Raw genomic sequence first — 25,406 nt, 5'->3', positions numbered from 1 at the left:
ATAACCAATAACTGTTAATGCGAATGCTTTATTTGCATGGACGTACATACTTACATTGATCTACACTCATAAAAGAAATTGTCATAAATTTACTCGCAATGACATGATGCAACTTACAAACATAACGTAAATATTCTGATGAGAAAAATGACATCAATCAGCTTTAAAAATGTCATAACAGTTCCGATAAAAGCAAACAAGTTTTTATTTCCACCCTTCAATCTTGCATATAAATGCCTCAGGCATTCGGTACACAATGGACAATGTGTGTGTTCTTACTTGGGATCATTGACCAAACATGTTAAAAGTTCAAGCTTGAGCCGGTGCAATGAAGACGCTTCCTGCTGCAACCATCATCTTGTGGCACTTTGCAAGTTTCGACTGGTCGCCCAGCCTCTGCAGGATGCTGGCCGACTTTGCCAGCATGCACTCTTTCTCCCTGGGATTGGATATCACTGAATCTGGAAGGTGGTCGCATGCAAGCATAAGGGCTTCCGCATGGTCGCGCGTCTCAGAGTTTTCCATCTCGCCATTGTTTCCTGATAAAGAAGCAGAAAAAATGTTTGATGAATGGAATTTAAAATAACTCCACATTAGAAAGAAAAAAAATAACTTATAGAAGATGTGTGATAAAAATTAACTGACTACCTTGGCGAGAAAATTTTGCTAACATCTGCTGTAGACATTTTCAGTGGAATCGGAGACAAGCGAGTGTTGTCAATGAAAATGGCTAAACAGATGTATATGAATCTTTTACGGATCTTTTCACCCTAGAAACTTCTTCAGTTGTAAAACACACTGCAAGCACTGACAAAATTTCATTGAGGCTGTGCACCAATTGATCGACGTATTACTTGATGAGAGCAAATGTGTAGTTCTTTTGTCAAAACCCTGGCCCTTTCTTTTTACACGCATTGCACTTTCCAAAAACGTATGTACCACTCGATTTGCCCACAGCTCATTGAAATTTCGCCCATACCTGTAGCATATTTTAGCAGTTGCAACCTACTCCTGTCCCTAGTATACAGGGTGTTCACGAACTGTTTAGAAAAAATTGAAGGAGTGACAATATGATGTAACCATCACTCATTCGCCCCCCCCCCCCACATGAGACACTTGTAGATCTAGTCACAAGAACCCTTGTTGCAGCAGACAGGATCAATATGACACCAGGAGTCTACGAGAGGGTGCACCAATCTTTCATTCCTTGATGTAAACCATGCTGTGACACCCTTGGATGTCACTTTAAGTCTTTCACTGATCTGCACAGGACTGTACAACTTATGATTTTGTTATGTATCTTTTTCCACTGTTGAAACTTTAATGTGGATAATTTACAGTACGCTTTTCTGACCTTCGGAGTGGATTACGACCATAGGTTCTATAGTAAATATTGGTCGCTTTGATGGGGGGATACTATTTAACCAAACACCAACTCTGGCCATATCGCTATATTGCAATTTACTGCCATTAGTGAGATGGGTTGGAAGTGAACGCGCTGTCTATCGGTGGTCGCCTGGAGTTCATTAAGGGAAATATCCTATCGATATCCTCCCTTGGGTTCGAACCCGGGACCCTGACAACAACCTTCACGATGGTAGATGAGCATCTTACCACCATGCCACTCGGGCACGATGGGGGTTATACTGTCACCCCCCCCCCCCCCAATTTTTTTCGAAACAGTTTACGAACAACCTGTACTGTCGCTGCACATCATGGACTAACCACAACATTTGCCCTACACATAGCTGCCTACTATGGTACTACACTTATCAAATTAAGAAAAATATGACTAGAAATGTGAATCCTATGTCACTTTTTGGACATTCGAAAACCGTGTGTATCCTGCTATGCAATTTTAACTGAAAAAAAAAGTGACAACAACTCACCTTTCGTGCAAATGATCGACGCGAATCTGTTCCTTCTCCTGATGTTTCTTTCTAACATCTGCTGAGTCTTTACAGGATTTGCACCGGCCATGACTCTCATCGTCATCTCGTACAGATGAACCTAAATCAGATAGATTAGTATACATACTCATTTCTTGACATAGCTAGATCAAGTGGCAACAATTATGAAAATTTTTAGTGTTCGACTGTCCAAGTGTAATCTTTGCTATTTGATTAAAGATTTTACATTTCGATTGCATCACCAAAATGAATACAATCAATTACCTTTGATAGTATCTCCGGCATGTGGTGGGCAAGCTTCCTTAAGCAATGAAGATCCTGCTGGAACCCGTCGAGGCAATCCAGCGACAAGTTCTCAGAATCATCCGACATGCCCTGCGAATACTCCCATATGGCTTTACGAGTGCTAAGACACCAGTCGATGCTGATAACCAGGAAAGCCTAACAGGGGAAAACAGGAAATAATTACAGTAAGAAAAGAATTTCAACTATTTGATCAGAAAACCTTATTTTCCTAAACTGCTAATATGCAACGGTTTTAGAATGTTATTTCAAGGTGCCATTCAAATCATTAGCTTTATGGCAACACTTTGACTACAGTAGACTCTCACTAATCTGGAACATATCACACCAGGGTTATACCGGATTACCGAAATCACAGTTGAAAAAAAAAGCAAAAAACACTCAAATAGTGTCAACTTCTCTGCACAGACATGGCCATGCACAACCCAGCGCACAGGGCCTGATTTCATAGACATATGTAAAAAACTCCATCATTTTGGGGGCCCCAAAATTTAAATATCATGTATTTATGGACTAACAAAACATCCTTGACTTAGTCACAGAGCCCCCCCCCCGTATCAAAATTGGGGCTCTGGGACAAACACAGTAACATGTTTTTTCCCTCTTCACACACAAAGGGGGAGCCAGCTTGAAATTGTGAGATTATGGACAGTCTACTGCATACAAAAACAAAGTAGAGACTTTTCCGCTGCCAATCGGGGAAAATAAATTTTGTAAAACATAAATTGCAACAAAGTTTTTGATCCAAACTCTAACTCATCATCATCAACAACCATTTTCAATCCACTGCTGGATGAAGGTCTCCTCTAAATTTTTCAATTTTGCTCTGTCTGATGCTTTAACCTTCCAGTTGACTCCAGCCACTTTTCTGATCTCGTCGATCCATCTTAGGTACGGATGCCTTCTCTGACATTTAACACCTTGGGGGCAACAATCTAGAATACTTGTAGCCCATCTGTTGTCCTGTTTTCTTGCAATGTGTCCCAGCTTATTTCCATTTGGGGGGTTTGAAGGTTAACCCCCTCCCCTTCCAAGATTATGGCGTGTTTCTGCAGTAAGAAATTAAAAAAAAAAAACATTTGGATTGAGACTTGATTTAATCAATCTCTTGAAATCTAAATTTGTCAACAGAGATTTAATTTCACAGCTGTATAATAAACCAGTTCAGAATGATAGTCCAAAATCACAAAAATAGCACTTATTACCCATTGTACTATCCAGCACGCTCTGCCACATTTTAAGAATTCCGCCCCTTTCTTTGCAGGGCAAATTTTCAACAATAGAAAAGTTCTTGCAAACAGTTTTGATTATTTTTGGTCCATAATGCAAGGTTGTTGTAAAACCAGTGTACACGTACATCTTGTTGCATTATGATTGTGCTGATTTCGATCAACAAGAGCTCATTTCCACGGAACTACTGCTGAATTTTCACTACTGAATCTGACACTTCATGCATACCAACTTAGTATCTGTTTGTTTTCGACATGATTTCTCAAATATATCTTTCACCTATCAATGAAGTTAGAAACAAGAACTCAAATGAATGCCTCACCTGAACTAATGGAGGAGGAAGTTGCTGCAACCAGATGCTCAAACTGTCTTTCACTAGGTTGCCCGCCTGGTCGCACTGCTGTAACAGCATCTCGTTGGGCAAGCTTTTGTTCAGCCACAGACGCCGAACCTCGTAAGCATTGAGAACTGCAAGGGGAAGTGGATCCCTAAGATGAAAATATCCATAAATATAAAATTTATGCAATTAAATTATGCAAACTACCGTGAAAATATTGTTGGAGGGCAAATCGAGACAAGTGAATATGAATAGTATCAGGGACAACATGGAAGACTGAAAACTTACGAGTTATCAGCCCATTCATTCGGGAACGCTTCAACTTCTTTGTAGAATTTCTTCGCCTTGCCCTCGTCTCCAAGAAGCCATGAGAGGGCAACTCCGAGGACCGATGTCCACCAAACAGCTAGCTTGTCCTCGCTGAGTCTGTTACAGGACGAACCAGCAGCATCTGCAGCAGTTGGGCACGAAAATGGGAGCTGTTCAGAGTGGGAACAAGCATCCCTCAACAGCTGTAGACACTCCATGATGTCGGCACCAGGTGGCAGATTCCTTTGATGGAAAAATGGATACGTGTCAAATTACTTAGATAAGTCATCGCTTCAGAATTTATAAAAAAATTCAATCTACAGAAACTACAGGTGTCTGGCATGAATTCTTTCTTTCATACAGCTAAAATTAGGTCTTAACAAATCCGGGTACCCAGAGACGCATTTATTGTTTTGCCACCTTCGGGCTACATGAATTTTGCCACCCTTCCTCCATTATATAGTCAATTTTTATCAACTCTTTCCCTGAATTCACCACCCTTTGCTATGACCCACTAAGCCTCCCCATTCCTGCAAGTACACCTAAGTCACTCTTTTAATCATTCACATGCTTGCACATGCTCTAGATCACACTTTTGATCTCTCACTGGCATGGTTCCTAGCTTTATAGGTCACTCTTTTGATCTTTTACACATGCTCAATGTCTTTTTTTTTGGGCGGTATTTGCATGCTCTAGGTCAGTGATTCCCAACGTGGGTGATGGAATGTTTCAGGGGGGGGGGGCGGTAGAAGCTACAGATATAGCATAGGATTCTATGGGTTAGATTGCATTAGGGGACGCTGGGAGAAAAAAATTTCTGAAGAAGGGGGGGGGGTGAACACAAAAGGTTGAGAAACTATGCTCTAGGTCATTCACTAGCCAAGTCCTTCACTAGCCAAGTCCTTCACTAGCCAAGTCCTTCACTAGCCAAGTCCTTCACTCTATTAAGTCACTCTTTTTGTCATTCACATGCTTGCATGTGCTCTTGGTCATTCATTAACCTAGTCCCTTGCTGTCTGGGCAGAGGCAGATTTATCGAGATTTATAAAAATTTACCGCCCTCCTCCCATTCTACCAATTTTCTTGGCCACTCATTCCTCAAATTTGCCGCCCCCTCTCATCCTGCTGCCTTAGGCTATAGCCCGCCAAGCCCTCCTGTAAATATGCCACTACCAGTACCAGGTCACCATAGCGCCTAACATATTCCAATTTATGCAACCATTTCCATTAACATAGGAAAAGGTTACAGAGTCCTGAAAAAGTCTAAAAAATTATTTTTGCTGGCGTATAATTCCTTTCGCTCTCCTGGTTTGTCAAGCCCTGGCCAAAATATCTTACCTTCTTCTTTTCCTGCCTGCGATCTCCATACTCGGCGACAGCAAAGCAAAACTCAATTTCTCGAGAAGGAATTCGCGGAAACCTCTGGTGGCAAAGTTTAGTGGATTTGCTGGAAAAAAAATAAAGATTGAAATTAGAGATATAGAATTAGTTTCTCATAACTGTAGAGCATAACACTTTTTTAACCCATTTGGCAGGAACAATTTTTCGCTCAATAAATCAAAGTCTGACAAAAAAAGAACCAAAAAAGGTCACTTATCGTCATGACAAAAAACATACTAGTGTTGGGAAGAGAGCTGAATAATGTTCCTTCGCTGCTGTAGGACCAGATGCCACTCCGGAAGAAAACTTCTCCAATGGGGTGAGTGATCCACCTCACTGACGGTGTAACCAAAACATTGCCGTTCATATGATACCACTGAAACAAAATTTATAAAAACCAATAAAAAATTGGTGCACAGAAATTTCTCTAAAGATATAGCGAGAAAATTTCAAAAAATGCAATACAGAGAAGAGGGGAGAGATCTGTGACATGCTATTCAGGAATATACACGTCATATAGAATACAACAAATAACCAAATTATTTGAGGTGTATGAATGCGATTCCACCATTGAAAAAATGTCATTATAGGACACAAAGGCGTGCTCAACCTTTTGTGGACAGTACAGGCCATTTCATTAAAAACCTATCATGGGTTGTAACGTACCGATGGTCCCCCAGCGTAGAAGTCTGTAGTCGCCATTACGTAAATCTGTTGTCATAAATATTGTTACTATTCATTGGCAGCGGTGATCGTATGGCGACGATCAAGGCCGATCGTGATGATGTCCGCCTACGATCACATGCAAATGAGGTGACCTTGAAGCCGATTGGCTTGATTAGACACGTGCGGTCGGAAGTTTTCCCTTTAAATACCGGCCATACGTTGTAACAGGTCTGACTGACTCTGCATTCATCCTTTGTTTGTTCTTTTCAACTGAAGCCCTCTAGTAGGACGGTTCACCGTCTTGCTACCGTATCCATTGGCCTTAGGCTGGGAAAATAAGCTGATAATTAGTTAAAATGAAATAATTTACAGTATTTGAATTTGTTTCCCGGCAGGTCCGGAATCGAAAGCATTAATTAATCTTCACAGTCAAAATTCTTCATTGCTGATGATAGACGTAGCAGCTGGCCTTTTCAAGGCTACACATAGTAAGTGACACCAAAGTGGTCCGGCCCTCAACCGAGAGGCCCCCCGGAGCTGATCAAAGTGGTCCGGCCCTCAACCGAGAGGCCCCCCTGGAGCTGATCAAGGTGGTCCGGCCCTCAACCGAGAGGCCACTTCTGGAATAGATCCGACTCTCAACCGAGAGGCCTCCTGGTGCTGATCGAAACGATCCAGCTCTCAACCGAGAGACCTTCACTGATACTTGCGGGGAAAAGCTACGTCAAAGTGACTAACAACATCGGATGTCCGATCAGCATAAAAGTTTGACTGTTGATGATCATCAATTGGTGAGCCAGTATCTTTCTGTTAATGTCAAATAGTGGGCTCCATGTTGTACTAATCTACTGTTAAAATTGACTAACTTTATATTGAATTTAATAAATAAAATTTCATGCGAAAGTTTACTCGCAATCATTTTCCACTTGTTGTTTGCCACCTTATTACTGGATATTTCGAACCGGGCAAACAACTCCCATAAGGGACGTTGCAGGGTCACTTAACACTAGAACTACCAGAGCTGTCTTTTTGACTGCTATTGCAGAAATTCATGATACTGCTGCAAATTTTGATATATTTTTAGATTAAACCAAGAGTATAAGAACCAGGGTTGCCTCATTTGAAATATTGTTGTATGAGGGTTGTTAGGGGAATGGGGGACCCAACCCTGTAAAAAAAATTTATGTTCATATTTTTTGGAATTTACATTGCATATTATTCATTGATTTCAAAATTTTGGAATTACATTACCCCATGACAATCAAGCCTTCTATCCGATAACACAAAAAAAAAAAAAGAAGGATTACTAGGGCTGCCAGGCTTTCTATATATAAATAATTAGATAAAACATGTGGGGAGGGTGCGTAAATTTCATTGTATGTTCACGAGTAATTGAGGGCAGGCTTCACAAAAATTTTTTGGGGAGGGGGATCAAGTGACCTCAATCCTTAGAGTTCTGCCACCTATGCCCCCCCCCCCCTCCCAGCTGGAGTAATCAAGGTAAAGGGATTTTACCAGAGGATGATGTCACTCTCCGCTATCCATACGAAAGTTTTTAACAGCAAAGATATATTTAGGAAAAAGAGAAAATTCAACTGCCCTTGCGGGAATCTAATCCATGTCCTTTCACTTTTCGGGTGAACTGCCGGGAGGGCAGTTGCATTTTCTCTTTCCGAAATATATCTTTACAATCAGCCAGCTGTTAAAAACTTTTTTATGGATAGCGGAGAGTGACATCATCCTCTGATAAGTCGTCATCTGGCGGCAGTGTCAGCAATTGTGAGCTTTGGCCTGAGAGTTAAGTCTGACCATCCACGTACTATCTCGTTCAGTGCATGCAAGCTCCAAGGAAAGATTGAGATATTCTATGCCTCTGCAGTCGAGGACGCTCACCCAGAAAGTGAAAGGATGTGGGTTCGATTCCCTGCAAGGGCAGGTGAATTTTTTCTTTCCTAAACATATTTTCACATCAGCCAGCTGTTAAAACCCTTCGCAAGAGATATTACGTTTGAAGCTAATGCTCAATTTACTAGCAGAAAGAGCGCGAGGTGCTGTCACAATTGGCAAACAGTTTTATCTTAAGCCTGAAATGTAACAAAGCACGGGCAATTCTATTTTTAGAAGGAAAAAAAAAGATTTTATTTCCTAAAAGAATGCTTTCATAGTGTATTCAAAATCTGGATGAAAAAGGGAATTTCCAAGTGGGGTCAAAATTACCACTCGGTAGTTCTAGGGTTAATTAAGTGATCTGGAAGAGCGTGGCAGTTGATCTGGAAAGCAAGTTACAAGTGATCTGAGAATATGCCATGAGACGCTTAAATGACCTTGAATTGCGCCATAGGTCTCCCAAATGCTCTGGAACTGTGCCGCAGTGATCTGGTTATGTGAGACGGGACATTTAAGTTATCTGGAACTTTACTGCAGGTCACTCCATTGATCTGAAAATGTGCCCCACACCACTCAAATGATCCTGCAATGTGCCACAGGCCACTTAAATGATGTGGGAATATGTCATGGCTCATAAGTGATGCAGAACTGTAGCATGATGCCACTGATCATGAGTGATCTGGAAAAAATATGTCTGTCAGTTCTTTTTCACAAAATTATGTCTGAGGTCATGAGGCCACATTTGGCTTGCAAGCCATGGGTTGAGCATGTATGTTATACAACGTATTAAGACAGTATAAGACCTAATGCAAAACCCACTTCACGTGTGATCAAACTTCACAAATAAACAAAACTTGCGATTAAAGTGTATCGATAAAACACCAGATACTCACACTTTTCATGTGCAGTCTCTGAGGAAAGCAGCTCAAAAAGCCCATGGCTGACGTGATGTGGATTTCTGCAGCCTTTTCCATATCCAGAATCGAACTGGCCTCGACACTCATGTTTCTCGCACACAGAGCAAGGTACAGTCTCTCCATTTTTGATTCCGTCAAATAACCTGCAAACAAATATTTCATGAAATTAAAGTAATTTTCAGCGAGAACTAATATTCCTTATTGTGTTGTATAGTGTTTTTGCCAAGTGGCCGTTGGCACCTTGTTGGCTGTCCCCAACCGGATGCCATGTTTGTCTTGGGAGAAGAAACCAGTTCTTGGAGGAGCGTTTCTGGAGATCATTGTTTTTTCCATTTTTGGGAGGTTTTTAGAGTTGCTACTCTTGCATCGGATGCATGTACAGTGAGGTCTGATCGTCTTACTTGAAATGATGATGGCATTGAAATAATATTTTTGTAGGGTTGTTTCTGCAAAATGTTCTTTCTTTGAAAAAGAAAATTATCTTTAACTTTGCGACAATCGAAACAATCCCATTTGCATAAAATAAACAAAATGTCAATTATGGTTCAATTAATTTGTATTTCATGAAGTGTACGTTACTCAAATCCAGAATTTTGTGTCTGGAAAATGGACCAAATTTTGGCTGGACAAATCCCTGTTTGCAACTGACTCTAAAACACATTTTCTACTCACGGCAGCTGAACAGCCCAAAAAACATTTATTCAGGATCAGTGCTATACAAATGCAGTCAGTTTAAAAAAGAAAAATGTTCAGATTATGAATATCATAAATACTATACCTAGGAGATGCAACTGTATGAGTCTGTGATAAACCAGGGTAGCGTTCTTGCAGCTCTCCACTGAGAACTCCTTACTTTTCAGATGAAAAAGCACATACACAAGCTTGTCAATTCTACTGAAATGTAGAATGTGCTTCAATGTCTGCCAGGTAGTGCCACATAACAGGTCGAACCAGCTGATAGGGAATGGTCTTCCGAGAGCCTTCAAACAAAGTTTCAATTGGAGGACCGCACTAACATGTTCTTCCTGAGTAAAAAAAGGAAACATCTGTATTTGTCACTGATACAAAATGCATATTTTGTATTTCAAAGAACGGATGCGAGTGTAAATCAGCTTTAGGAGAGAGAAAACAAAAAGTGTTTACCTTCTTGATGAAAATGTCAGCTTGCTTGAGATGCTTCCAGAATAAAGCGGAATAATCAGAACCTTGCTTCAGAACTGGCTCTCCATGGACAAAGAGTCGTTTCAAGCACAAAAGAACGATAACAGCATTCATCAACCATGAAGTCAATCCATAGAACATCTTCGCCTTCCAGCTTCCTGAAAACACACATAAATTTGGCACTTTATTGATAACATGTCATAAAGCAATTTCCAAATAATCATTTAAAATCAAACGAGAGATCCTCTCACACAGAAGTCATTTGGAGAGGACATAGTTGGTATTATAACTATGGAAAACAAATGTAGATTAGACTTCATAAAGCAATGGAGGACATGGCCATACCTGAATTATATCTGATGGAATATATCAAGGCACTAGGGTTTAACTGTAGTATGTTATACAAATTAACAGTGTGATTAATAATGGAAACCAATGCCAAAATATTACCCTCTCCAGCAGCATCTTCAGAGAGTATCACTCTTCCGGTATGACCAGTGGAATCGTCGAATCCCAATCCGCCACCAGCAACGTTCAGGAAGTAGGAGAACGGATTGAAAGCAAGGATACCAAAGACGAACATGCACAACATAATCCTCGTCCTATCCATCATGCCTCTCGTCAAGAAGCTATCGCTGCTGTCCTCTTTGTCCTGGATCAGAGTTATGCTGTAGGGACCAACGTTGCTCTTCTCTGTTGAACCAATGTATCTTGGCGAATCCTGGTCAGAGAAGCATATGTCGCCTGGACTACTACCGGGGCTCCTCTCAGGCGAGCTCATGTCTGAATTGGAAGGTGTGAAATCATTGATGATGTCTGTCGTTGTCGATACAGGCTTCTGCTGCAGAAGGTCTTCCAATTCTGCAAAAAGAAAAAAAACACAAATTTATACATGATTCTGAATATGAATTCATACAGAGTGAAAGAGAATGTAAAGCATATAAATATGCATAAAGCAGAAAAGAATGTAAAGCGTGGTGAATTCATACCAAGTGGAGAAAAATTTAAAGCTCAATGAATCCATACGAAGTGGAAGAGAATGTAAAGCTTAATGGATTCATACGAAGAATAGAATGTAATGCGTAATGACATAATGAATTCATGCAAAGTAGAAAAGAATGTTGCATTACATTCTGCTATTACATTCAGCATAATGAATTCATACAAAGAATAAAATGTAAAACATAATGAATTCATGCAAAGTGGAAAAGAATGTTATGCATGTGAATTCATACAAAGTGAAGGAGAATGCAAAGCATGAATTCACACAAAGTAGAAAAGGATGTAAAATTTATGGGTTCACGTGGAGCAACAAAAGAAAAACATTTTTTTTTTCAAGTACATGAATTCATATAAAGATAAAAAGAAAATTAAAACATACTCTGTTTCTGAGCAGACATTTTCAGAGATAGGTTTTCCTGTTTTAGTTTCGCATTGGCATTTTGAAGAAATCTTATGTACTCGATAGCTTTCCGCAAAACTGCTGACTTGTTCAACTAAAAATGAAAGGCCAAAAGAAAATGTTGATATAATAAAAAGGAATGCACGATAATCAGAGTAAAACACAAAATGCTTCATTTCACTGTGCAACAGATGAATGCGATTATGAGATTTCATTTTAAAATAGTTGTATACTGGTATGAGGGCGTTTGATAAGTAACATAAAATGGAGTTTCACCTTTCTCTCTCTAGAAGAAATTTTATGCCTATTTGACATAGTCTCACTCGAGCTCTCCCCACACCTGCTCCAATGATGTCATCCCAAATTGCTTTATCCCATCAGAAAATTATGTTTCCTTTAACGCTTCAAAATAGTCATTTTAGTCATTTACTGCTATGATTGCTTCTTCTTTTGATGAAAAACATTTTCCCCCCTATCAAGCGAAGCTTTCAAGTTCAAAAACAGAGAAAAAATCATGGGAGACCAACTATGTAGAATATGTTGGACGAGAGATTCGAACAAAGCCTAATTCAAACAATATGACCACTAGTGCAAAACTTAGTTCAAGCCATTTTACCATTGAGATGGGGTATTGTTTTCACGACACCAGACTCTCTTTTTTCGTGCGCGAATCTTGGCATTTTAAAAATTAAAAAAATTCTTTACAACTTTTAAATAACCCTTTACTCATGGATGACGGTCTTTTATGCTGTCAAACCTATATTTAGTACGATAGGCACTCTTAAAATAATAACTGTGATGGGACTATTCAATGTGCTTCTGTTTGATTTTCTATCTTTAGCCATAGCTGCCGGACGTGTATGTGCGTGAGATTAGGGATCGTTCACATGGAGGAAATGCATTGTATAATGCAATTACATTGTATACCCTGAGTCCTCAAGTTCTGGTGTCTATGTCCAACATGATGTAGGTAAGATGAACTTCTACTGATATACCCAAAAGCAGAATGTTTTGCATTGTTCTGCAATGAATCTCAGCTGACTGGAAATGTTCTGTGGTAAAAATCTTCATAATAGTGTTTTCTTGCACTTTTTCTTAAAATACTTCCAGATTTCAAGGAAACTGACTTCCTTGTCTTGACTTTTCTTTCCGAGTTCACCTCAGCATAATATCCAGAAAATAAAATGTTTCCTTGATATCTTGGGCTGAGAAAAAGCCACCTATCTCTCTACTTCCAGATTGTTTTGCAGTAGCCCTAATTGTTTCTGTGACGTATGTCACAGATTTTGGCACGTTCTGCTTTGGGGCTGATATACATACATACACAATCGGCATTGTCCTGTACAAACAGTACAGGACAATGCCGATTGTGTATGTATGTATATCAAATTACAATTATTTGAGTCATAAATTACCAAATTTATGACTCAAAAATAAAAACAATTTAGAACTCAAAAGTGTGATGAACTTTACATTTACATGAAAATAAGCAGACAGCAGCACAACATTTTGCAGTAATGCAAACGCACCCCGGGACACGCGCGCGATGCGTTATAATTGCTAGAGTGGCACACACATAAAAAATAATCGTGATTGCAGCATGGCTTGGAAACGTTGGCCATCTTTGGTCTAAATCAGGGGTGGCCAACAACTGGCCCATGAATAGATTTTGTGTGGCCCGCGACAAGGTAAAAGTACGGCAAAAAAATTATGTTTGTGATCATTATCTGAACTATCTGTTCCAACAGCAGATTTCTTGATTAACGAACAGCTTACAAACTTCTTATTTCTAGTGACAAAATTAATTTAATAACTAACTAATTTATTCAATTAATAATGGTGTGGCTTATACACCAAAGTTGCACCACTGATGCAGCCCACAATGCTATAGCTGAACAGTATGTTGGCCACCCCAGGTCTAGATGATGCCTCGACAATCCCAAATCACTGTGGCCAATCATGATTTGAAAAATTTGGAAAATTTTTGGGAAATGGTTTTCCCACAGAAAAACGACCAAAAATATTTTTTTTTTCGACTTTTTCATATTGGAATACATAGTGGTTTTCCTCAGACTTCAATTTAGGATAACCATGTGGTAAAACACATAGGAAATTTCAATCTAATACCATTTTCTTAGTCACCATGATGAGCTAATGCAGAGTATCTTCGGAAGCCCTGGTGGCCAACTTTTTCCCAGCAGAAAAGAAAGAGTCTTTGCCCTCTTTGGCGCAGTTTTACCATGTTCCATTCACTGCTCTGGTGGTGTTTAAACTCTGGTATGAATCCGTGTTTCATTCCCAATAAAAAAAAAAATCAATGTTTTGAAGATTACCTGCCGATACTGACAATTTTTTTTTTTTTTAAATGTCTTTCAGAATTATTTCAAAGATTATCTGGGAAGGTGAACCTAAATGGGTGCCCATGGTGTTCTTCACCCTTGAATGAATGTTTATATTCATTGATCCAAAAATAAGGGGATCAAAAAGTGGTGGATTAGGTACTCAGATTTTTGCTTTTTTTAAAATTATTTTCCCCCATTCCTACAATATTAACTGCTAAAACATAAACTTAGAACAACACAAGGAAAAAAAAACACTTAATGCTCAAACTTGTTGCGACACGTATTGAAGAGTGATACGAAAGCAGTAATGCTACCCCCCTCAAAGATATCGACCTCATTCATCGAATCACATCTCATATATCACTATTGTGCCAAAAAAAAAAAAAAAAGATGTATTTGCTCACCTTTGATTCAGGTCCAGCCACAATGTTTTTCAGCTCAACAATTTTGTCATTTATGCTGCTCCTGTAACGTCTTTCGATAGCGTTGTGAGCGTTACGCTTCTCTCCTTTAACTGGTTGAGGTTTCATCGCTGATAACCTGGAAAGAACCAAGAGCATTCTTTTTAATTAAACCACACAAAGTGATGAGGAAACGAAAAGGGTACAACAATTTTCCAATTGATAACTACATAGACAAATACTTCTTGATAAAATCAATGAAGTTGCATCACTGTTTAACTTTCGGGAACAAGTGTGCACTTTGGTGCCTCCTACCCAATAATTTTTTTGAGTTAGTCAAATAAAGGCAAAGGAAAATTTTGACTTCTCACTTGTCTCGTCTCTGGAGCACCAGAAACGGCTTTGTAATAACTTTCTTTATAAAAGTCACCTCATTGTACTTGCTCTTCACAGGATATATGTAAGTAATAATGGCTCATCAATTCGTAATGTAGATTATCTGGCATAATTAAGAACGACAAAATAATTCTGGACTAAAATGCAGGATGTATGACTATCCACATTTTGCTCAGTAAACAATGGTGTGCGGCTTTGTACTGAAACAAATCAGGTATATCCTATGGTCCCCCAGGCTAAAGCTCTGTCATTCTGACACAAGAGTGTTCTTTAGGGTAAGGGAGGCACATGAGGCTTTGCACCTGAGCAGCAGGTAGGATTGAACTACTTCTGCCCATGGTTCCCACAAGGATGAGGCTGACAGGCAGTGCCGTCTTAACGCATGGGTCCACCTGGGTCTCACAAAAATGAGATCCAGTTGAAATTTTCTAGGATTTACCAGGTAGGGCCTCCGAAAAACCACTTGGCCCGGGGGCCCATGATACTCTTAAGACGGCCCTGCTGACAGGGCTCCAGCCCTGGAGGATTCTCAATATTCTTTGTCTTTTCACATTGTAAATCATTCATTATGAAGAGGCCCGCAAAAGATCTCAACCTAGGGACCAAGATGTGAGGGACATGCTGGACACCCTAGTCTCCCCCACTCTACTACGCCTTGGCACAAATACATTGAAAACATACATTTCACTCGTGCCTATTAGTTAGAAATTCTGCAGAGGTAAGGTGCAAGTACAGTTAAGTAGTAGTCACAGTACCTACAATTTTTATCACCCCCCCCCCAGGGGTGACGTTAAACACAGAGGTCTTTCAAATTATAAGTTTGAATGGTTTCCTTAATTTGTCGCAGTGCATCAGTGAAAAGATGAATGCAGCTGGTGGACCTTGGTCTGGCCAAGTGCCTTGGTTAATGGATGCTTTGGTTGATACAGGCTTGAGATTCTACTGTGTCATACATACACAAATCATTTAATTTATTTATAAAATCCATTATTCTTCCATCAAAAACAAAGAACCACAGAAAGAATAAATAAAATTTCATGGCAAAGGTCCGAGACATACCTGTTCAAAGGGATCTTCTCTGCATCGACGAACACTGGTATACTCGTGGTAAGTATGGTCCCAGGTTGCGCTGCGACCACAGTCTGGATTGGGGGAGATGGAGCCGTGACGATGCACTGTGTGTTGGGTGAGACCGTGGCTGTAGCCATGGGCTGGGTGGCGGCATATGTCACTATGTTGTTCTCGTTACTGTTCTTCATCAACTGAGCCTGAAGCAGTAACTGGGGGGGGGGGGTAAAACCAAAAATGTTAGTTTTTTGATTTGTTTTAACGCTATGTAGCACATTCATAATAAAATAAGAATTTTTATCAACTTGAACAATAACGATTCTAGCACACACCTGCTACAGGTGCTCAACCTTTAAGAGAGTGTGGGCCACTTCATTGGTTTGAGAACATGTCATGGGCCACTTAAATGTGCTGCCAGCTGCTTGAGTGATCTTGAAATGTACCCCAGGAGTCACTTAAGTGATCTGTGAATGCGTTGTCAGCTGCTTGAACGAGTGTGTTATGGGCAGTGTTGTTTTGGTTTGAACCACATTGATTTTAATCATGGTTTTTTCTCAAAAAATCACATAAAAGTGGCAAAAATAAATTTTTTTCCCCTTGAAAAATATAATATTGGTTCATAATTAGCCAAAATGTTTAATTCTTATCACGTTTTCTAGTCTTGGAGTATACATTCTAATGGTATATCTTTAAATGGTACAAGATGGTATAAGTGGTTCTTCCAGAAAGTGGCCTGAATATAAATTTTCTTCCCTATTAAATATCTTAGTTGCTGAAAGTTATATACAGTATCAAAATTTCTAATTTTTACCGCATTTTCTAACTTAGGACTACATTCTGATGCTTTATCTTGAGCAAATTCATTAATGAGAATCGCATCACATTTCACGAAGAAGCAGCAACAGTAGTGACTCCACTGCCATGCTAGGGCAGTTGGTCTTATAATCCATAAAAACACTGGCTACCCCTAAAGGACAAAGACCAGCATACTCTAGTACCTTTTTTGTCCCATCGCCCCCTTCTTTGGAAAGTTTTTTCTCCCATCGCCCCCAACGCAATGTAACCCATAGGATCCTATGTTCCAACCATAGCTTCTACCCCCCCCCCAGGGGACATTGTCGCCTACGTTGGGAATCACTGCTCTAGTAGTTACATTACCTCAGACATTTTCATATTCTTTCCATAAGAAGCACAAACAATATTGTGAGCCAGCAGGCTTAATATTGTTTTTTTTTCCCAGCATTACCCCCAGTTAATCAAGGTTCTACTGTACAGTAGTCAAGGATTTATGAAAAACAAAGTTCTGATTTTAAAACACTATGCAATAATAACTGCTACTACTTCATCAAACTCCAACTATGGCCATATCGCTATATTGCAATTTACTGCCACTAATGAGGCAAAAAGTGTTGACACTACTAAAAGAAAAGAAAGATTGAAAATTATTTGTTTTTAAACAAGTTAGGAAAAATACTCCCACCCTCTGACAAAACCCTGAGAACTGTTTTGTTGTCAAGAAGACACTTGCCTCCCTTTCATTAAGGCACACCCACAGGATTAGATGAATTCGTAAACAAGAAAAAAAGATGGATAAATCTGCCCTTGTTCACGCATTTGTTTGCATGTCAATCGTTTATAACTACGTACACTGTACCTGGATCCGCCATTGTTTACATCAATAGCTCACAGGTATGGTATGTACAATTGTTTGGAAGTGGATTATTGCACAACAGAAGGAGGCTATCGAGTTGAGAGGAGATTCAAGTTCCAAGAAAATACCAACTGTCTTCAGCATCACTAGCCTATACAAAAATTGAAAATGAGTTAGGTTGAAAAAGTGTTCGGTTGACCGAGTTGTTCGGGAAATTGATGTTTGAATATAACCAATGTTCTACTGTAAAATATATCATCGTTAAATTTGATCATCAGTATATCGGCAACACAAAAATCTTTAAAATCTATTAAATCTATTTAAATAATAAATTGGATAATTAAAATTCAATATAATTTGAAATTACCAATAATTTTATTTTCAGTTAGAAATGCCAATTTTATAATATTGATTAGTTTTAGGGGGGGGGGGGAATTGATATTTGGTCAAAGCATTAGCAAATATTCGGTATTCAGCCAAATCATTATTCGTCCACAAATGCAAGCCGACCTCCCCGTTAAGAAGTCTTTTCTTAACGGGGAGGTCAGCTTGCATTTGTGCCTCAAAGTTGGGAACCACAAAAAGCTAGCTTCCGCCGACCATGGGGCGCGGTATCCCGGTCGATAAGATGCTCGCCTAAAGTACCAAAGGATGTTTAGAGGTGTCGCGAGTTCGATACCCAGTTCGTCCTTGTCAGAAAACTTTCCTGACACAGGGGTACAACAAAAAACGGCGATTTGACGTCAGCAAAAATTGCTACCGCAGGGAGTCCCCCATCGAGGGGTTAGCGCACCAACCTCTCGATGAGTATGAAAAACAAGCCTGCCGTTCGGAATCGGCAATAAATTGTAGGTCCCGGTCTAATTAGCCCTCGTGTGCAGAAAATGACCGTGGTGCGACAAAAATGATCAAATGATCAAATGATCCGCCGACCACAACATGTATGTGCTAGAGAGAAAGCTGAGTTTGTGTTTTTTTTGTTTAGCGCTTATGAAGATATTATTTTGAAGAAAAAAAATTAAACACTGGTCTGTTATTGGGACGACAACAATAAAAAAATCAGCCAAACTTTTTGTGAGAATCTTGAATTACAACCTCAAATAGAAACGCCCAGGCAAACATCAAAAGCACCTTAAATAGTGTTAGCTGGAGAGTGTGTACCTGAGGTCATTCTTTGCTTCGCCCAACTCAACTGGTTGGAAATGCTATACAGCGATATATGACTGGAGTTGGTGTGTGGTAAAGTAGTGGTCATCCCGATGACCGACCAGTATAGAAAATAGCTGCCATAAATATGTCTCAACTCTTGTAATTTCTTAGAACCAAAAAAAAGTACAACACCTCTGCGACCAACCTGTTGCATTTTGTGCGGAGGCAACTGAGTCAGCCGATGCAATAGATTCTGCTGTTGCTCCTGCTCTTTCAAAAGCTTTATCAGCTCGTTCGCAGCAGCGGCCGTCGTCGTAGTCGTGACACCAGCGGCAGTATTTGAAGAAAGGATCTGCTTCACCTGCGGAGAATAAGACTGCACTAGCACTTTCTGAACAGGCGCAGCAGCCTGCTGCAACACAGTTTTGTTCGCTATGGTACTTTGTGGCATATTCACCGTACCGCTGAACTGACACGGTTGAGAAACCGACATCTGTAACACTTCTGCTTTGACCTGTGGCACGACCATCTGCTTTGGTTGTATAGCGTTCTGCACTGAGATGGTAGCTAACTGTTCCTGAGAGAGCTGCTGCACCGGGACTTTCATTTCTGCGAACGCGTTCTGTGAGGTACCAAAAAGCTTGTTTTCGGATCCCACAGATTCCAGTCCTTGAAAGAGTTCAAGCACCAGGTCTTGGTCGGAGTCACATATTTTGCCGCTGTTCAGGTCCATCGGCTCTAGAAGGTTTTCTGCACCAAACAATGTGTTGGTATCATCTTCCGAATTCCAGAAATTCAGCATATCTACAGAATAAGAGAAGATAGAGATAATGAAAATTGCGGAAAATATTGAAAAATGATTATCTTCACTGAAAAGAAACAGTTTGTTGTTCAGAAGTTGCACGAGCGATTATTATGGTAGAAAGCTATTTATCCCAACTAATAAGGATATTTTTACGATTTAGGTAATAGGCATTTTACCATCTAATAATATAAGGGTGGATAAAATGAAAACAGAACAATGGCTATAATTTGGGTTATTTTTGTACAAGCGTAGCGATATTTTTGTGAAGAGGTAGAGCAAAGGTTTATCAAGATAAAACCAACCCCCTACTGGGGAACGGACATGCCCTAGGTCAAGGGTACAAAATTTTTACGAGATTGTGGACACGTTTCTTGTGTGCCAAGAACAACGCTGTCTAGCTTGTCAGCAGGGGTGAGATCAGGAAATGCTCACGGACCAAGTCCTTTGCGCTCTCTAGATCACTCCCATACTTACACACACTCTGGGTTACTCTTTCCATCATTCACATACCCGAAAGCGCTTTAATCATTCTTCTGGTCTTTAACAATCTGGCCCCTTGCACTCTAGGTCATTCTTTACAGCGCTCAAGTGTTTGCAAAGTGCTTTGGTCGCTCACACGTTAGCAAACTCTCTAGGACAGCTGTGCGCAAACTTTTTGAAGTGCAACTCCCCCTTTTGATCAAAAAAATTTATCTGCGATCCCTATATAGTCTGACTATATGTCCCACAACTCCCACAGAGGCTGATATGTACTGCCCCGAAAGGTCTTTTCAGAGAACGCTTGTTTCAATTTTAATTAGATATAGACTTCCAAAGTTATTTAGTTTTTTTTAATATCTTATAAATATTTACTTTGTTTTTTTTTTTATGTACTAAGTGTCCCTTATGCAAGATGGAAGTGCAGTAGCGAGGTGTATGGTCACTGATTTTTTTACACAGGATGATTAAGAAAGAATCATCCAATTTCAAAATGATTCTACACTTGAAATCGACCATTAAAAAAAGTTGTTCATAAAACGTTGGCACATTTCTCCCCCCCCCCCCCATATAATCACATATCATTCTATATTCTGTGTTTTTAATTTTTACGAAATATACAATTTGAAATTGGGCGATTCTCTCCAAGTCACCCCGTAAAAGTACTAATTTGATATCATCCGCCTCATGCTAGAACAAACATATCTACTGAAACACGCATGACAAAACATTTTAGGAAAATAACTTAAAGTAAACATTCAAACGTCATTTCCCACATTCTTTTCTTGCCTGGACGTTGCACATTCGTGATTCTGGCATGACGGAGCCGATAATATTGATTATTAGACAAGTAGAATTTGATAAAATTACATTGCGTATGATACATGGTAATTGGCTCATAAATGCATTCTTCAGTTTTGACATATTTTTAAATAAAAATTTGAAGTTTTTATTTTGTAGAAGCTATTGCGAACCCCCTAGTTCATTGACGCACCACTGCCCTAGGTCACTCATACGCAGTGCCGTCTTAACGCATGGGCCCACCCGGGTGCCTCAGGAGAAGAGGGCCTCACAAAAATGAGATCCGGTTAAAATTTTCTAGAATTTGCAAGGTAGGGCCTCGGAAAAACCAATTGGCCCAGGGGCCCATGATGCTCTTAAGAAGGCCCTGCTCACACGCTAGCACCCTTTGTCTGATCGGTGTACTAAATTGTACCGGGTGTACTAATTGTGCCGCCCACACTTATTTCACTTGACTAACGTTCCTCGAATCTGCCACACCCTCCCCCTTCCTGTAAATACGCCTCACATGCCCTGCTCCCACACATGAATTTCACATTCATTTACATGGGTGAAACATGAGAAATTTCAAGAACACGATTATATATACAAGAGCAACATACTTTTGTTTGTGTTAATCAAGCTCGGTCTATATTCAATCTTATTATATTAAATCAGGGTTTATGTTATTATTACGATAGACCTCTCATATACACTCACTCACCATCGACTTCAATATCAGCCTCCATCTCAACTTCACTCGGATTACACGTGCAAAGAAATAATAATAAAAACGGTTAAGATCGATAACCGTAATCTAAATATAAATTACATTACTTTAATTACAAATCAATCGTTAACTCCGTAAAAGTTAAAATCGCGCGGAGACACACATTTCGACATTGCTAGCAGGAATCAACGCCGTTTGTGTTTACAATTTTCGTCGTCGCATCATCATCACGCAATCATCGGAAGACTCTCACCCGGCCAATCAGATCACGCGTAGTATGACATCATTCACCAGTGTCGTAATGTGATCGTGACCGAACTTTACGATTTTTATCGCAACCGATGTGATTTCTAGGCAGCTGTGATTTCATCGATCGGTTTGGATCCTTGCAAGAGGAGCCCACAAAACGAACTGAATTGGATAAGAAGTTCAGTTATTTTTCTCGATACACGAGGTGGTATCGAAAATTAAGAGTCTCAGAAGAAGCAGACGACGGTAGGACAAGTGAATTTCCCCTGTTGGACTGGTACTGTTTGTGCTGCCACCTAGTTTAAAAATAAAAAACTATTGATGTGGTGATAATCAGATGGAACTAAATTACTCGTTCGGTTAAGTTCCTCACGTGGGAAGCCACCAAACTGAACTGAAATAAATAAAAAGTTCAGTTATTTTGCTCAGTCTACGAGGAGACCTCCAAAACAAAGAGTCTGGGAAGAAGCAGACGACAGGTGAACTCTGAATTTCCGCTATTGGACTGATACTGCTGGTGCTGCCACTCAGCACGATATATCGAGAAGAAAGCTCCTTTTTTAATGAAGCAGAGACGATCTGGGGGTTGCCATATAACCCGTTTTCTAGCTACTCTTTTCGGAAAATCAAGGTGACGTCACCCGGTTCATCACGTGACCGTCTCCCGTTGAAACACAAAGAAAAAATTACTGTTTTTTGATTAATTTTTCTGCCTAGTTCTAATTCACAAAACTTTATCATTTTTTCTAAGTTGATGCCACAAATACTGCCGATTATGAAATTATTTTTTTCAAATTTTTTTAAAAGTAATTTTATTTTTTAAAAGATTTTTTTCTCGACCCCTGCATGTAATGCTAAATCAAAGGGAAGTATCTACGTTTATGAAATCGGAGAAAAGGGACACGAAAAGGGAATTGTCAGAAATATTTCTTTTATGGGGAAAATAGAAGATACCTTTCGATACTTAACGTTCAGTGGGAATGTATTAATTAGAATAAGTTACACGATTAAATCTTTTTCTTATAGCTCGGCCGTACGAACAGGGCGGAAACTGGGGAGAGGGGGAGGTCAGGCGGCTCTGGTGCTGCGTGCCGGTAGGGGGGGGGGTGAATTTCAACCTTCTACTTCTCCAGCCAGCTGACCAAGAATTTAATTGCGGCCCTGCCCACATTACTTGTTGAACCAGGGTCAGATTTCACATGGGGAAATGAAGTGTTCGCCTATAAAGCCAGGGCCGCGAGATATGCTTGGTAAACCGGGGCAAGCACAAATTCTGTCGTCCTTGTAATATCGAAGTAGATGTTAAAGGATAAAATATGCGCCCTCCCCCAGCGGCCAGGAGCACTAGAAAAAAAAAATGTGTTGACAATAAGCGGTTTTTGTGGCATCCGCTCAGAAAAAATAATGAAGTTTCGAGTATGAAGAATATGCGAAAAAATTCATTAAAAACCAACAATTTTGCATTATGCTCCTGTTCGAGTGGGTCACATGATGAATCTGGAGACGTCTATAAAACGTCTTATAAACGAGTTTCATTCTGAAGCGCGTGCTTGCTAATAGTTAACCTTATATATTCTGGAAACTTTGGAGACGACCATCAGGCTCATATTACTGGAGGGAGCATCCAGACACTGTGGCGGGATCAACATCGAAAGCAAGGAAATCACGTGACTCGTTGAATAACACAGTTCGTGGCTGGCAATTTCCCCATTGAAATGTACAGTTCGGTCTCTAAATATTGGGTTTTAAAGACTGAGAAAAAGAAAAGAGAAACTCATCTAAGGATAACAGAAAATATTAAATTATTTATTTCATTAATACTGGAATAATATTTTTCGTTAATGCTGAAAAATTTCCTTCATTAATTTTGGATTTTTTTTCATTAATTCTGGAATTTTCTTTGATTAATTATTATTTGCAAGATATACAGAAAGCTGGATGTTGTGAAGATATTTATTTTTTGAGATGTTGAATAAAGGAAGGAAAAAAAACTCATATTTGCCTCTACCGGGAAAAATGAACATCTCAAAAAATAAATATCTTCACAACATCCAGCTTTCTGTATATCTCTCATTAACAAGCGGAGAGGGACATCATGCCATATAATTATTATTTCATTCATCAATTCTGGAATAATTGCGATGGAGCGAGCAAAAGTCAGCGTAGTCCAACCCCTCGGGGTAATGCAGTGGTTAGCCGCTGTGGTGGTCGAGTGGTTATAGTGACGGACTCGCGATGCGAGGATCCGGGTTCGAACCCCACAGTGGTGGTCAGCTGAAGTTGGTTTTCTGTGGTTCCCAACTTCAAGGCGCAAATGCGAGCCGATCTCCCCGTTAAAAAGTCTCGCCACAGAGAGCAACAGTCCTACAACGATAAATCATTCAATCATAACACTTCACTCATAGTTAGAAAAAAAACTTGTGGCAGATGGCAGCACTACACATATCAAGCATTACAGAGAAACAAAAAACTTCACGTCAGGTTTCACTACACGTACACGCACATTCCCGCATGTACCAATTCGTTGGGGGTTCCGCGGGAGGGTGGGTGGGGTGCATGTGTGGTGTAGCAGTAGTAGATAGGGCCTCCAAAAAATGGCTCGGGGATCCATGATGTTCTTAAGTCAGCCACCTCGTTGGGCAATTTGCCTGTTGTGGCGTTGTTATTTGTATTTTCTACATCAATTCTGGATTTGTTTCTTTCATTAATGCTGAAATGATCACTTTCATTAATTTTGGAATTATCTTTTTCATTTATTCTCGAATGATCTTCCATTAATTCCGGAGTTACCGCTTTCACTTATTTTTGAATTATCTTCCATTAATGCTGAAATTATCTTCCATTAATGCTGAAATTATCTCTTCCATTAATACTGAAATTATCTTCCATTAATGCTGAAATTATCTCTTCCATTAATACTGAAATTATCGCAATATTATATTCGAACTTGAATAACATGTCCTAACTGATTCATCATCACTGAGCTGAAACCACTGAAGCTATGAACATCAAATTTGGTCAATAGTTATGTTTGATGACGTAAAAACAGTTTTAGTGCATATGTAGTGTCGTGTTTGATTTTTCAGTGCTGCCTTCTATATCTCAGAAGTGAAGTGAGTGATGTGTTATGATTGAATTTGTGCTGTTTGTAGGTCTGTTGCTCTCTGTGGCGAGACGTTTTAAACGGGGAGATCGGCTCACATTCGCGCCTTGAAGTTGGGAACCACAGAAAACCAACTTCAGCGGACCACCACTACGGCGTCGGTGGGGTTCGAACCCGGATTTTTTAAACTATGAGTTTTTCCTCAACTCACAGTGCGTGAAGTGTAATGAATAAACAGTTATACCGTCGTAGGCCTGTTGCTCTCTGTGGCGAGGCAAATACTAGACTCCGAGCCTTTCTCTAGAAAATCTCTTTTCTTCTCTAGAATTTACGAAAATGACAATATTTTGTACAGCGATTGATTTACGACAAATGTTAACATTTTTCATTCATCGTAATTGATTTGTAGTTTAAATATACCTAAGGGGCCGTTCAAGTATTACGAAACCAAATTTTTAGCCATTTTTGACCCCCTCCCCCCCTTGTCAGCAGAAGTCAGCAAAACGCTGACACCCCCCCCCCCAGCAAAATTTCGTCATCAGCTCTTTCCCTCTGAATCCTAACTCATACTGTCATAAAGGGTGGTTGATGACGTAAACATTATCCAAATCCCCCCTCCCCCCCTTGTCATCAAAAGTCAGCAAATCGGAACCCCCCCCCCCCATCGATGATGACGTAATACTTGAACGGCCCCTAATGAAAATATTTCAAAATCAAGAATTTTTCGTAACGTAAAATAAAATAAACCATAAC

At 39.8% G+C, this 25,406-nt stretch overlaps 1 protein-coding gene across 2 annotated transcripts; it reads right to left on the bottom strand.

Moving 5' to 3' along the window:
* Positions 1-8: 8 nt before the first annotated feature.
* SREBP (Sterol regulatory element binding protein) lies at positions 9-21,564 on the bottom strand. 2 transcript variants are annotated; one of them, XM_089252005.1, is made up of 16 exons: positions 21,296-21,564; positions 18,715-19,313; positions 15,701-15,921; positions 14,249-14,384; positions 11,482-11,596; positions 10,551-10,961; positions 10,083-10,258; positions 9,718-9,964; positions 8,916-9,082; positions 5,707-5,845; positions 5,428-5,536; positions 4,069-4,332; positions 3,766-3,931; positions 2,175-2,351; positions 1,890-2,010; positions 9-539 (listed from the first exon to the last, which is right to left on the bottom strand). In XM_089252005.1, the coding sequence occupies exons 1-16, from the start codon at positions 21,318-21,320 to the stop codon at positions 310-312; spliced, it is 3,303 nt and encodes a 1,100-aa protein (XP_089108131.1). In that variant the 5' UTR covers positions 21,321-21,564; the 3' UTR covers positions 9-309. The 2 variants fall into 2 exon arrangements, with proteins under 2 accessions (XP_089108131.1, XP_089108132.1); XM_089252006.1 differs by having other exon boundaries at positions 21,195-21,515.
* Between the last annotated feature and the right edge of the window lie 3,842 nt (positions 21,565-25,406).

This window comes from Pholcus phalangioides, unplaced genomic scaffold, assembly GCF_987345545.1.
Source record: "Pholcus phalangioides strain wild (caught in Gottingen) unplaced genomic scaffold, Ppha-v1.0 ptg000028l_1, whole genome shotgun sequence".
Classification (NCBI taxonomy): domain Eukaryota; kingdom Metazoa; phylum Arthropoda; class Arachnida; order Araneae; family Pholcidae; genus Pholcus; species Pholcus phalangioides.
The sequence above is the reverse complement of the archived record's forward strand: the minus strand, read 5'-3'. Positions and strand labels throughout refer to the sequence as shown.